At 40.3% G+C, this 12,838-nt stretch overlaps 1 protein-coding gene across 2 annotated transcripts; it reads left to right on the top strand.

Moving 5' to 3' along the window:
* On the top strand, positions 1–12,537 carry LOC311084227 (uncharacterized protein). 2 transcript variants are annotated; one of them, XM_084116144.1, is made up of 5 exons: positions 1–141; positions 1,201–1,521; positions 1,709–2,011; positions 12,059–12,205; positions 12,294–12,537. In XM_084116144.1, the coding sequence occupies exons 1-5, from the start codon at positions 96–98 to the stop codon at positions 12,308–12,310; spliced, it is 834 nt and encodes a 277-aa protein (XP_083972270.1). In that variant the 5' UTR covers positions 1–95; the 3' UTR covers positions 12,311–12,537. The 2 variants fall into 2 exon arrangements, with proteins under 2 accessions (XP_083972270.1, XP_083972271.1); XM_084116145.1 differs by lacking the exons at positions 12,059–12,205; positions 12,294–12,537 and adding an exon at positions 6,351–6,630 and having other exon boundaries at positions 12–141.
* Positions 12,538–12,838: the final 301 nt, after the last annotated feature.

Below are 12,838 nucleotides of genomic sequence, written 5' to 3'. Positions count from 1 at the left end.
ACTTTACTACAGAGCAGCTTCACATCAGTGTGTCTGTTTATTACTGAACCAGTTTTGAAGAGTCTTTTCATATTTGTGGACTGAATCCGTTGAAGATGTTTCTCCCTGTTTTGCTCTGCTTGTGTTTCTGGCGTCTGGATGGTGAGTTTAAATGTGTTTTTATGGCTTCAGTTGTTTCTGTTCTGATATCATGTGGTTAAAAAATATTCACTGTTATTCTCATATAGAAGTAATTAATCTGTTGACTTTTTTGTTTTATTATTAAAAGTTTAAATTCAGGTTTATACTCAGTTATTAGGGATTGATTTAATGAAATAAAATATTTCTGTCAGGAGGGACCACTATCGTCAAATACAATAGCATATAGCATATAGTTAGGATTGGCATTAAAATGAAGCGCATGGATTCGACAGGCATGTATTCATGATACTAAGCAGGGCAAGCCGGACTCAGATCCTCCTCAGCTCAACAGCGCCACACAGTCTTCCAATGTAAATCTGTGGTGGAAAATGAAACGCTCTAATTGAAAGCCATTTGTGCAGATTTCAGACTGACCCGCTTATTTACCTTACGTAAATCTTGCTCTAGAACAAGACGATATCAGTCCGCTTCAGCTATGTGTATATTAATCTCTATTAGGTCAGTAACTATTTGTCGTGTCTGTTCTTCCTATATGGAGTAGCGTATGAAATTAAAGAAAGCATAAACCCTTTTTATTTTAAACAAGCTTATGTGAATAGCCTTTATTTACAGCAGTTCTTTTGTGTTTGTTCTGAGAATAAACATGACTTTATTTTCCTCACTGGAATTAGGCTACAAAACTTGCAATTTTCTAAAACAACATTCGGACGCAATAAATACTACATAATGGCATTTATATGCGTTTGTCATGTGTGAAGTCTGTCAATCATCATTAGAGCGCCACCCTCAGGCTGAATAACACAAGGACATTAGAATTCTGCCAAAAGTGTTTCTCATGTGTTCAGCGATTAGGATATAAAGCTTACAAAGTGTTTATCATAAACTAAGACCCGGAATCTGCCCTACCTAAATTTACAGCCAGGAGCCGCTACTGGTTTGTGCTGTTGCAAATTATTATTAATTTCACAGTTAAATTATTAAATGTATTTTTGTGAAGCTTCATTAAAACAACATCAAGTGATTTTTAAGGTTTAATCTGTGAAAAACTCTGTTCTTCAGGAGTGTTTGGGGTTAATGGTGTTTGGCTAGTGTCAGTGAAAGAGGGAGATTCAATCACTCTAAACTCTGACACTGAAATGATGGATGATGATCTGATCCAGTGGAAGTTTGGATATAGCATCACTGTAATAGCTGAAATCAATAAACGGGTCGACAGAATCACTGTATATAATAATGTTCTTGATGGGAGATTCAGAGACAGACTGAAGCTGGACAAACAAACTGGATCTCTGACCATCACAAACACCACAATGAAACATGCTGGATATTATAAAATACTGACCAACAGTGAGAGAAAGAGTTTCGATCTCACAGTCTCTGGTGAGTTAAACATTTATTTCACCGGTTTTATGTTTTAATCAGCACAGAAATACAATTATTAATCCAAACTCCATTTTACTTTTGTTGTTTGATGATATTAATTTCCAATTTAAACTTAAAACTATTTATTTTAGTAAAAATGACTTAAAAAAATGTTTCTGTTTGTTTTGTGTGTGTTTTGAGACAGTAGTGAAGGAAATATCAGTAAATAAGGGAGATTTTGTCACTCTACACAATGATCTTACTGAAATGAAGGATGACGATCGGATTCAGTGGAGTTTTGAATATGGACCTGTAATAGCAGAAATCAATAAACGGGCCGACAGAATCACTGTATATGATGATGTTCTTGATGGGAGATTCAGAGACAGACTGAAACTGGACAAAGAAACTGGATCTCTGACCATCACAAACACCACAACCACAGACTCTGGAGTTTATGAACTTGACATCACCTATATGAAGATGATTTTCATTCTCACTTTCTACGGTGAGTTAAATTTCATTTCTCTTTCAATTCGGTTCACCTCGGCATTGTGTTTGCTAGCGCTTATGGAAAACCCCTTCCTAAAGTACTGAAGTACTAAAACCCGATAGTTCAGAATACTCAAATTTTGAATGTGGGGACGGCTTTAGCATATCAATACTATGCTTTGAAGCAGGGGAGTCTCAAGACGTTAACATTATTGCCCTGCTTTGACGTTAAAATTACACTCTAAGCAGTGACTCTAAAATAGTATTCAAAATGTGCAATCAAAAGCACTGGGGAAGCACAGCTTTACTGTTCTGCGTAACAACAGCGTTTGCCAATGATTGAAACATGTCTTCTTCATGATATTCAAACAATCAAAAAGCATATAAGAAATGCTCAAACATGTTTGATTTACTTACAAGTTGTTCCATTAAGTTTGCTCCGGTCGCTTGCGAGTGTCCGCCAATGTTGAATGGATTCTTCTGATAACGTTGGTTAGAGCAACTGTGACGTAGTGCTGTTCGGGTTTACAGTGTATTTAATCACGGCGGTAACACCCGAAATATGGGCGGGCTTCCCACACTATATAAGGTGGAGCTTGAACGTCATTCAACCTTCTGCAAGAAGCCTATCATCAAGCAAGACTTATAATGATCCACACGCTGCAGTGGACAATGTCTTCTTGTCCCTTGCTGTGTTCTGGGGAGCCTTAAGGATGAGGATAAGGATGGCCTTTCGCAATTGCTGGGCATGAGACGTGACAAGTCAAGTCACCTTTATTTATAAAGCACTTTTTACAATACAGATTGTTTCAAAGCAGCTTTACAGCGATAACAGGAAAATAATGCAACAAAGTTTGTTTCTAAAAGAAAATATCATCACAGTCCAGCTTAAAGGGATACTTCACGAATTTGGAAAGACGAATTTGTATTTAAAATAGGTCATTTATGTAGAAGAAATGTGAAGACATTTTTTAATTTAGAGCTTTCTAGACTGAGAAAAGCCAGAAAATGTATTTTTGGCTTATGTGAATGAAAGACAACAACTCCCAGAATGCACTTGCTTCGCTGCCCTAGGAGGCCACGCCTACCGGTAAGAGTGCGCAGTTGAAAACCAGTGAGTGCAAGGCTACCAGTGAGTCTCCGTGACGAGTCTGCCTGGGATTTCGGGATCGCCTAAAATGTCCGGGATTCGGCTTTTGTGTTCTACAGTCGCCATTCATTGTTTACTGTGGCGAGCAGGACGAGGCTGAGCCGAGGCTGAACAAGAGCCTGCTAGCTTGGCTTCCAAAGAAAGACGGCTGACTGTGTGTACATTCTGTGAGTGAGATCCCACCCTCTATGGGTGGGTTAAAACATGCGGAACAACGCCATCTACTGGCTGTAGTCTTTAGCCTCTGGCCAGAAAATCCTCCGATGACGCAAAATGGCGATTTTTTCCAGACAAAAAATACATAAATCTCTTGTCTCAGCCAGGGTATATGAGGGTGGAAAGCACGGTAATTCGAAAATACTACAGGTTTTCTACTAATACAAAGCTTAATGCTAAATCCTGAAGTATTCCTTTAAGTAAGTTTAGTGATGGCTTATTTTTGTTGTAAAAAAGTTATTAATTTAGTTAATTTATATATATATATAGCCGCTCTGGAGAAAACCGTGATGTCATCGTCCAGCTCAGTTCAGTTCTCATTTAATGGTCTCAATGCAGGCAGATCAATAATATTGTTGAATATTAAATTAAATGTACCCAACTAAGCAAGCCAAAAGCGAAAAAAGGCAACAAAGCTGAAATAGGCGACAGTGGCAAGGAACCAAAACTCCATCAGGTGACGGAATGGAGAAAAAAAACTTGGGAGAAACCAGGCTCAGTCGGGGGTCCACAGAAAGTACTGCCACTGCCAGAAAGTAGAGGACACCGCACCATAATGAGCACGAGCGTCTCAAACTTGTGCAGAGCTGTCTGCGATCGACAATACTTTACATGCAAACAAATAATCCATTAGTAAACGGATTGACGGCTCGATCGGACAGAAAAGCCTTCATCTAAACACCTTAATCGATCGGGGTGGTTTATTCCTTTTCTAATCCGATCAAGAGCACATGTAAACACTTGATCGTATTGAAAACCGAAACTGAAAGCACTGTGCATGTGCAATGGCATATGGCATGTAGAACGAGATGTTCTTCCTGTTAATAAAGTGTCATATGGGTTTCTCGTCGTTCTAAAATTCTCCTTTCACTCAGCGTCTGTGAGGCGGAGCTGGACAACGTCCCACCAGTCCTTGTTCTTTTAGATTCTCATCCACAGATGACTGGTTTTGGGCCCGGGGAGGGATATTTTACTGCGTGATAATAAAATATAAAGTAGCACAACGGTTCAAATTATGACCAGAGATGGATATTAAGTCTGCTGTTTAGTCATCCCGTGGGTATGGAGACGGGTTTGTTGAGGATCAGTGTCGATGGTTGTCGTGTCGATGAGGCCTTTACAGGGGAGAGTCTAGTTGACACAATTTCTGCTTACACTACAGGGATGATTTGTGGTCGTGTCTAGGCACAGCTCCACCATCTGATCTGGATACAGTCCGGATCCAGCTGACTACATCATGTGTCTTCTGTCTGGGGGATTGGATTGCCCCCACTGAGGAGATATGAGTCGCTGGACTCTCGGGCCTCTTGTGGGCATCATACAAGGCGATGAACTCGCTCTTTCGAGCTGAGGAGGAAGGAATCGAGAGCCCCTGATGTTGACCTGCAGGGTTAGGTGATAAGCTCACGCCAGCTCACTGCCCAGGCGCAATGGCCGCTGAACTCGGCCCATACCCCGAAGGACACTACATCTTGTTCCTCGGGGGACGGGCGGAGATCGGCGGCCATGAAGCTCATGGCAAGGGAATCAGTTAGTGGCACTGAAATGGCCCAAGCAGTCGTGGTTCCCAGAACTGGTGGAGATGCTGGCTCCACCAGAATGTTTCAAGTCAATAGAAAACTGTACGCATGCTGATTGCGATATGTTAAGATATGCGCTGTAAGTAATAAATGGATTAGTGATTAGTGATTAGTGAAAGATGGCGCCGGTGTATGTGGCATGCCGTCTACCTATGGTGTTGTCTGTCTATGTTTTAGCGTTTATGTTATTGCAAATAACGGGTATTTTTCAACATACCTCCGCTTTGCTGGTCTACGACCGTTCTCAGCTGTTATCCATCCAAGCTTCGGTTGAGACCTTCTTTAAAAATGACTGTGGTGAAGTGAGTGACTCGTTGCCACGTCACCCTTATTACATATATGGCCAATAGGGTTCTGCCCCTTGGTGTATATAGACTCTTTGGATGCTCCCTGGGATACGTCATTGAAAGCCCGCCCCTTTGTCATTCATTCCAAGAGACCGCGGAGGTATGTGTGTCAGCCGTGCAGCCGGTTGTTTTGATGTTAGTATTAAGTGATGTTTCATTGTGCCTTCATCTGTATTTGTTTAGTGTGACACTCGGCCATCGAGGCTGTGCGCGTTCTCGTGGCGACACCTACATCGTGGTAAGTTCTAATATTAGTTTTTAACTTTTTGTGTAGTTCGTTTGTTTGAGCGACCTGCAATGCGTTTTAGTGTGGCGTGCCTTCGGTCTCCCATTGGTGTGGCGTCTCCTCATAGCTGCGTCGGGAGTATCAGCTGTTTATTGACTCGCTAACATCAGATGACTGTCATATGATTTCCGTGTGCCTGTGATTGTGTGTGTGCGCGCGCCGAAATTGAATCAGGGTGAGTACATTTACGATCGTTTCTTTTAATCTGCAACTGTTTTTAATTAGATAGTTAATGAATATTTGTGTTTAGGAGTTCTCTTTTGCCCGTGTTAAAGCCAGGCTGAGCAGCTACTTTAACAACTTGCTGTCAGCAATCCATGCTTCATTGAGCCACGTTTGCTGCTTTGTGGAAGCCGAATATTACTGCTGGACTCCACTTTATCTATTGCTCAGGCAATTTATTTGTTCTTTCGGGCTCAAGTGGGCCAGAAGGATTACTTTATTCGGTCTCATAATTTTGTGTTTTTTTTGTTTGTTGTATGAATGTGGCTGGTTTTGTTACCAGTCCTTAGCCGCATGATCCTCACTGTTATAACTGTGATTTATTACATGGAGTGATAATTAGCCTACCAAACTGGTCCCATCATCTGTGTAGGTTGGACTGATTGTGTGATTTTTGTGTTGTGACCGTTTGAATGGTTTATATTTATTTTCTTTGTCTTTATTATAGATGACCATTTATCTCATAACTTGATTTTTGTTTTCATTATTTGTCTCATTGTGATTTGGCTTATCTCTAATCATTTCTATATTTATTTCTTTTCTGTATTCTGCAGGAGCTGGGTTTTCCTGGAGGCAGGCTGGTGGTTTTAGCTGCAGGCCTTCACCCTAAGTAGGGGTTATAAGTGTGGTGTGATTTTTAATCACTATTTTGTAGTGGAGTGATTCTTCAAAGTGTGTTTGATTGCCATATGCAGCTATAGTTAGCCTGCTTCTCTGTGGTCTCAGCCCCTGCAGTGATCATATTCTTTTTTTTGTTTTGGTTGTCTTTTTGATTACGAAATGACACAATTGATTGTGTTATTTGTTTAATTGCTTTCTTTAATAAAAATTGCCTGTTTCAATGTGAACTCACATCTCTTGCCTCTCCTGAGTAAACGGACTTGTGTCCTATTTATTAGATTATTTCCCCGGTAATTCGGGGTGGCGTAGTCACTACTAGACGGCCACGTATTGCTACATGACTATAAAGATTCGCGTCTTCCTCCACCACCACTGCTGGAGGATATTCCGTGCTGCCTGCGGCGACTTCCCTTCGTTGTTAAACGATGCAGACGCGGCAGAAAGCGTGGGAAGCGTGGCGAAATTATTATCAGATTAAAGCGGATTTTTGGAGCTCGGAACTGTATTGGGTCCTCCAGACAAACTACGGTTGAAACAAAGGGGCAGAAAATCACTTGGCGGTCGTGGGAAGCTGTGGGTAGTTGGCTTGTGCCGGCTATCCCCGAAAAAGTGGCTGCTCCTGGCCGCACCGCGGTGGTTCGGGTCTACGAGAGAAGGGTTAACCAGCAAAATCTTCGGCCCCTATGCCGTGAGCAGCAGACGACCAGCAGCGAAGCGCGATTGAACATGGCGTTACTGAATGTACAGGCGGTTGGAAACAAAACCTTTATCCTGAACGACTTTATGGCGGAAAACAAGCTGGACTTCTTGTTTTTGGCTGAGACGTGGATGAAGGTAGGAGATGTTTCACCGATGTCAGAACTTTTGCCGCAAGACTGCTTATACTTTAACACACCGCGAGAAACCGGGCGTGGAGGTGGCATTATGACTATTTTTAAGGATGATTTTAAATGTCAACAAATAGTGCTGGCCCGTTACAATAGCTTTGAACTCCAAGTGTTTCAGATTATGTCAACAAATCCTATTACTATTGCACTGGTGTATCGCCCTCCCAAGGCAAACAAATATTTTATTTCAGAAATTTCAGATCTTTTAGGCAGACTGACAACGCAGTTTGATCGTTTTTTAATCCTTGGGGACTTGAATGTACATCTCTGCTGTGCTAAGGATGCAGTCTCAAAGGAGTTTGTGAATGTGATGGACTCGTATGACTTAATACAATGGGTAAATGGGCCTACTCATAGATTGGGTCATATGTTGGATCTGGTTTTATCTCATAACCTGGCCATTCAGGACTTAAATGTTGAGGAAGTGCCTTTTTCAGATCATAAATCAGTGTTTTTTAATCTGTCTATTGCAAAGACTTTAATGAGGCCTCGGACAAAAAAGTGGGTTAGAAAAATAACTTCAGCGACGAGTGGTGAGTTTACAGAACTCTATGACAGAAAGTATGCAACCACATGCTCTGAAACTGCACTCTGCTCTTTAAGTGTTGATGAACATCTCTTGCAATTCAAATCTGTCTGCTCTGAAATTCTTGATGTTATTGCCCCGCTCACAGTTAAACAGACTAATCATACTTCCCCGCCATGGGTAAATGATGACATTCGCACCCTGAGACGACTGTCTAGGCAGGCGGAGAGGAGATGGAGAAAATCTAAAATGCATGTGCATTACGACTTGTTCAGAGAATCTTTGGTTGCATTTCAGAAGGGGTCAAGGATGCTAAGCACAAATTTTTTTCTGAGACTATTTTAAAGAATGCTAATAATCCCAAAGTGTTATTTGACACAATCAATGCGGCTATAAATCCTTTACAAAATTTGCATCCGGACTCCTTAACTATTACCTGTGAAGAGTTTCAAAAAATTTTCAATGGGAAGGTTGAGAACATCCGGGCTCATATACCACAGGTAGGGACTGATGCTCCCTCTCCGTCACCTTTGACTTCTCCTAGGGAGTGGAGCGATTTTTATCCTCTGACTCGATCCGCTTTATGCAGATATTATTGCACACTTAAAACCATCCTCTTCAAAAGAAGACATTATACCACCTTGGCTTTTTAAGCAGATCGTAGATACCGTAAATCTTAATATATTGCACTTAATCAAGAAATGCCTAAGTCAGGGCATCTGTCCAACTGATTTTAAACATGCTGTTGTGTCTCCTTTGTTAAAACGGCCAAAACCTCCCTATGGACGACCCAAATAATTTTAGGCCGATTTCAAATCTGCCATTTTTAGCTAAGGTGCTAGAAAAAGTTGTTTTTAAGCAACTTCAAGACCACCTGTGGTTGAACTCCATAACTGAGGTGTTTCAATCTGGATTTAAGTCAAGGCACAGCACTGAGACAGCACTGGTGAAGGTGCTTAATGATATTTTCTTGACTTTGGACAAAGGGGAAAACTCTGTATTGATGATTCTTGATCTCAGTGCTGCGTTTGATATGGTGGACCACAATATTTTACTGCAGCGTCTAGAGGCTTGGGTTGGCCTAAAGGGGAATGTCCTTAAGTGGTTTAATTCATATCTTGCTGATAGATCTGTCTCTGTGTGTGTAAAAGATTGCATGTCCCGGAGGTCTCTGTTATCGTGTGGGGTTCCCCAGGGTTCGATTTTGGCGCCTATTCTGTTCTCTTTATATATGCTACCCCTTGGGTCTATTTTTCGGAAACACAATATGTCTTTTCACTGCTACGCGGATGACGTTCAGATTTATTTTTCGGTAAAACAGTCAAACAGTTATACTTTCGGTAACCTGTTAGCCTGTATTGAGGAGGTAAAAGACTGGCTGGCAGCTAATTTTTTTTAAACTGAATGAAGAGAAAACTGAGGTTATAGTTTTCGGCCCAAAGTCCCACTTAGTGTCTGAGCGACTAAAAGATACCCCCCTGGCAGTTGAAATCTCTAAAAAAGGTTAAAAGCTTTGGTTTTATCTTGGACTCTGAGCTAAAGATGGATAAACAAATAAATTCGGTGGTTAAATCTAGTTTTTTTCACTTAAATATTTTAGCAAAAACCGAACCATTTTTATCTCCAACAGATTTTGAGAGAGCTATTTCTGCGGTCGTTTTCTCGAGAATGGATTATTGTAATTCACTGTATGCTGGGATTGACAAAAAAATATCTGGCACGCTTGCAAAACATACAAAATGCTGCAGCCAGATTGATTAAGTCAGCGAAGAAAACGGATCATGTTACACCTCTATTGAGATCCTTAAATTGGCTGCCAGTCGAGTATAGAGTGCATTACAAGATCATTGTCTTGGTTTTTAAAGCACTACATAATTTGGCACCACCATACCTTTCTGAGTTGTTGTCTGTATACATTCCGTCTAGGTCATTGAGATCGGAAAATTTAAATCTCCTTGTGACTGTTAGAACAAATTCTAAACGTAAAGGTGACAGAGCGTTTTCTCGAGTCGGTCCTACACTGTGGAATAACCTCCCGCTCTCTGTCAGATCAGCAAAGTCGTTGGCTGTCTTTAAGTCATTGTTGAAAACCCATTTATTAGATGTTGCATGGGGTGCAGTCTGAAGTGGCTTGGCCCTTTGTGTGTAAGTGATATAGTATAGCTGTATCTTGTCTTATGTTTACTTTCTATTGCTTGTTTCTATGCATAGTTTTAATTAAGTGTTTTATTATATTGTCTGTAAAGCACCTTGGGCAACTTATGTTGTATTATGTGTGCTATATAAAAAAAAAGAAAAAAAAAAAAAAAGAAAAAAAGATTATCATCCTTCTATCTCCTCTCTCTCTCATAGACAGACATTAAGAGAGAGAAAAGCTGCATATAATTCAAAAAGATCGTAGGGCATAGTGCTATATTTTATTTGTTAATGTTTTAACAGGCAGCTGCATCACAGGGATGCGATGTCTCATAAAATCGTTCCGGTGTCTTTAATTGTTTTCTCACATTCTTTGCATCTAGCCGATTTGACATGTCAATAAACCCAAATGAAAGAACATATGGCACGGTTTCTCCCGTCATGTTTCATAGGACTTTCATTATGATATTTCAGAGTTTACGCACAATACACGGACATCCATAATCAAATTCTGTGATAAGTGTCCGAAGTCCGAACTACCTAGACGTAGGGGAATATATATAAATAGATATTATATTATAAAGCAGATATTATAAAACAATTCAAATAAAAAAATCATTTTTTTATTATACTAGTAATTAATGATTAAAGACTTGAGTCATTTTTAAAATATTCACAAGTCTTTTGGTCGAGTCTGAGTCAAGTCTGAAGTCTATTAAGATGCGACTTGACTGCGACTCAAGTCCGAGTCTTTAACTCGAGTATCTCTGCGTTGAACACTATCTCCGATGCCAGGGCTTCTCCCACAAGGTGTCTTTAGGCGATGACCCATTTAACTGCCCAATACCAATAATTCTTTCCGTTTTGAAAGCGGCCGTATGCCATTCACATTGAAAGTGTACGTGGCCGTTTCTACGCTCACGTCGATAATCGGCGAGTCAGTAGAAATGACCTAGTGGTGCGATTCTTAAAGAGAGCCAGAAGGCTGAACACCTCTCGCCCACTTGGGACTTTGCATTTGTGCTAGACGATCTCACAGGACCCTCCATTAAAGCCCTTGCCATCGACGAGCTTGCACATCAGGTTGTGTACATCTCTGTACTGACGTACCACCAACTCAATGCTGGCCCTATCAGCTCATCAAATTATTATGATATAGGTCATCAAGTTTATCATGATTGCGATCATATGTCATACACTAAGCCATTGCCTCATTATTCATAATTTTGCTTGAAATTAGCAAAATTTCAAACTGATATGTGATGTTGCCAGGGCTGCCAGCACTTCATGTCCTCTAATGTTACACCGGTTTCAAATCCGCTCCGCTCCCGGTGTGATGCGCCATTTTTTTAGTTACCGCTCCCTGATCTCCTACATGGTTTCGTCCAGGACCTGTAGACTGGGCTTTATGCTTACCAAGAGCGCCAATATCATTGCCACCCTCATTAAGACTCTATGAAACTTGACATACTTTAAGCCAGGACCCCTCTCTCTGTAACACGGTCGTGCTTTTATACGCTCCCCATGAGCATTAGCAAACGCAATGTCAAAAGTGAACTGAATCAAAATGGAACGTTTCCAGTTACTCGCATAACTTCCCTAAGACTAAGGAACGATACATTGCATATACTGCTGTGTCACCTAGCTTGGGATCTTGCAATATCAAGATGCTTCAGTCAAAATTTTGAATGAATGACGTTCAAGTGCCACCTTGTATATTGGTGGAAGCCCCCTCCTATTTTGCGCTCTTGAACACCATTGGCCAGTGTTACTGCCGTGATTAATTAAGGCTTCTGTAGTATTTGGAGGAAGGGGTTTCCCCATTAGCATTAGCAAACGCAATATCTCGTTCCCTCGTCTCAGGTACCATAGATGTTTCACTTCTTTTAGTTAATTATGCAAGCTTTAAAGTTGATCTAAAGAAGTATCTTATCATGATTAATTAGTTAAAATTACTAATTAGCATTTTATTTTACATCAAGAGCATCTAGGTTTATGTTTAACTTTCTATATCAGGTTGTTTAAATGCTTTACTTTTGATATTAAAGTCTATTGACTGATCTGAACTCAGTTTGATGTTTTCATTTCTCAGACTCTGAGAACAACTGTTGTGGTCCTACTGAAGCTGTGATCCGATTGGTCCTCTCTGCTCTGGTGGGCGTGGCTACTGTCATTATTGTGGTTTATGAGATCAGATCCAGAAGAGCTGAAAAAAATCAAGTACAAATTCAAACATCAGGTACTGTACCTAATTAATGTAATTTCACAAACCGATTTTTCGTGTATATTTGTGAGTTTTAATGCTGTTATATGTTTATCTTTTTCAGAAAGTATTGAAATCTAAAGCAGAACACTGAACTTCAAGTGTGTTCTTGTTCCTCTAGTGTTTTTGTCATAAATACGGATGATTATTTGTGCTTGTGATCTCTCTTTCAGTGTCAGATTTAAAAAAAAATCCAATTTGAAAGGCATTTTTTGTTTATATTTCTCTACAAGACACAGATATCAATTTACTATGACTGCTGTATATTTACTCTGTGTTTGCTTGCCTTTAGCAATAAAGCTTTCTCACTCTAAGGTTTAAGAGTCTCTCCATGTTTTCTTACATTTATTATGTCAAGCGCCCCCTGGAGGAATAGTAATTTTATGTAAGCAATTAGTGTGCTGTATTGTGAATAAGTCCCTCACGAATGAAGAATGTGGTTAGACACGACTATAGCCTTTGACTATATTCACAATACAGCACACCTCAAGTACCTTATTGCTTTTATAAAACGGTTACCAGAAAACGGTAGTAAACGGCCTCATCTGATGGAGCTCAAATGAAAACATCAAGACTACAGCAAGTTTAATTTTTTTGAGTTTTCATTTG

Source organism: Abramis brama (assembly GCF_963993115.1).
Source record: "Abramis brama genome assembly, chromosome: 6".
Lineage (NCBI taxonomy): Eukaryota > Metazoa > Chordata > Actinopteri > Cypriniformes > Leuciscidae > Abramis > Abramis brama.
Note: the sequence above shows the minus strand (reverse complement) of the source record. Positions and strands in the feature narration are given on the sequence as shown.

Excerpts from the sequence above, each read along its gene's own strand:
- LOC311084227 (XM_084116144.1), top strand. The coding sequence starts at position 96 with ATGTTTCTCCCTGTTTTGCTCTGCTTGTGTTTCTGGCGTCTGGATG. Across the intron at positions 1,522-1,708 it reads TTTCGATCTCACAGTCTCTG|TAGTGAAGGAAATATCAGTA; the intron begins GTGAGTTAAACA and ends GTTTTGAGACAG. Across the intron at positions 2,012-12,058 it reads TTTCATTCTCACTTTCTACG|ACTCTGAGAACAACTGTTGT; the intron begins GTGAGTTAAATT and ends TTCATTTCTCAG.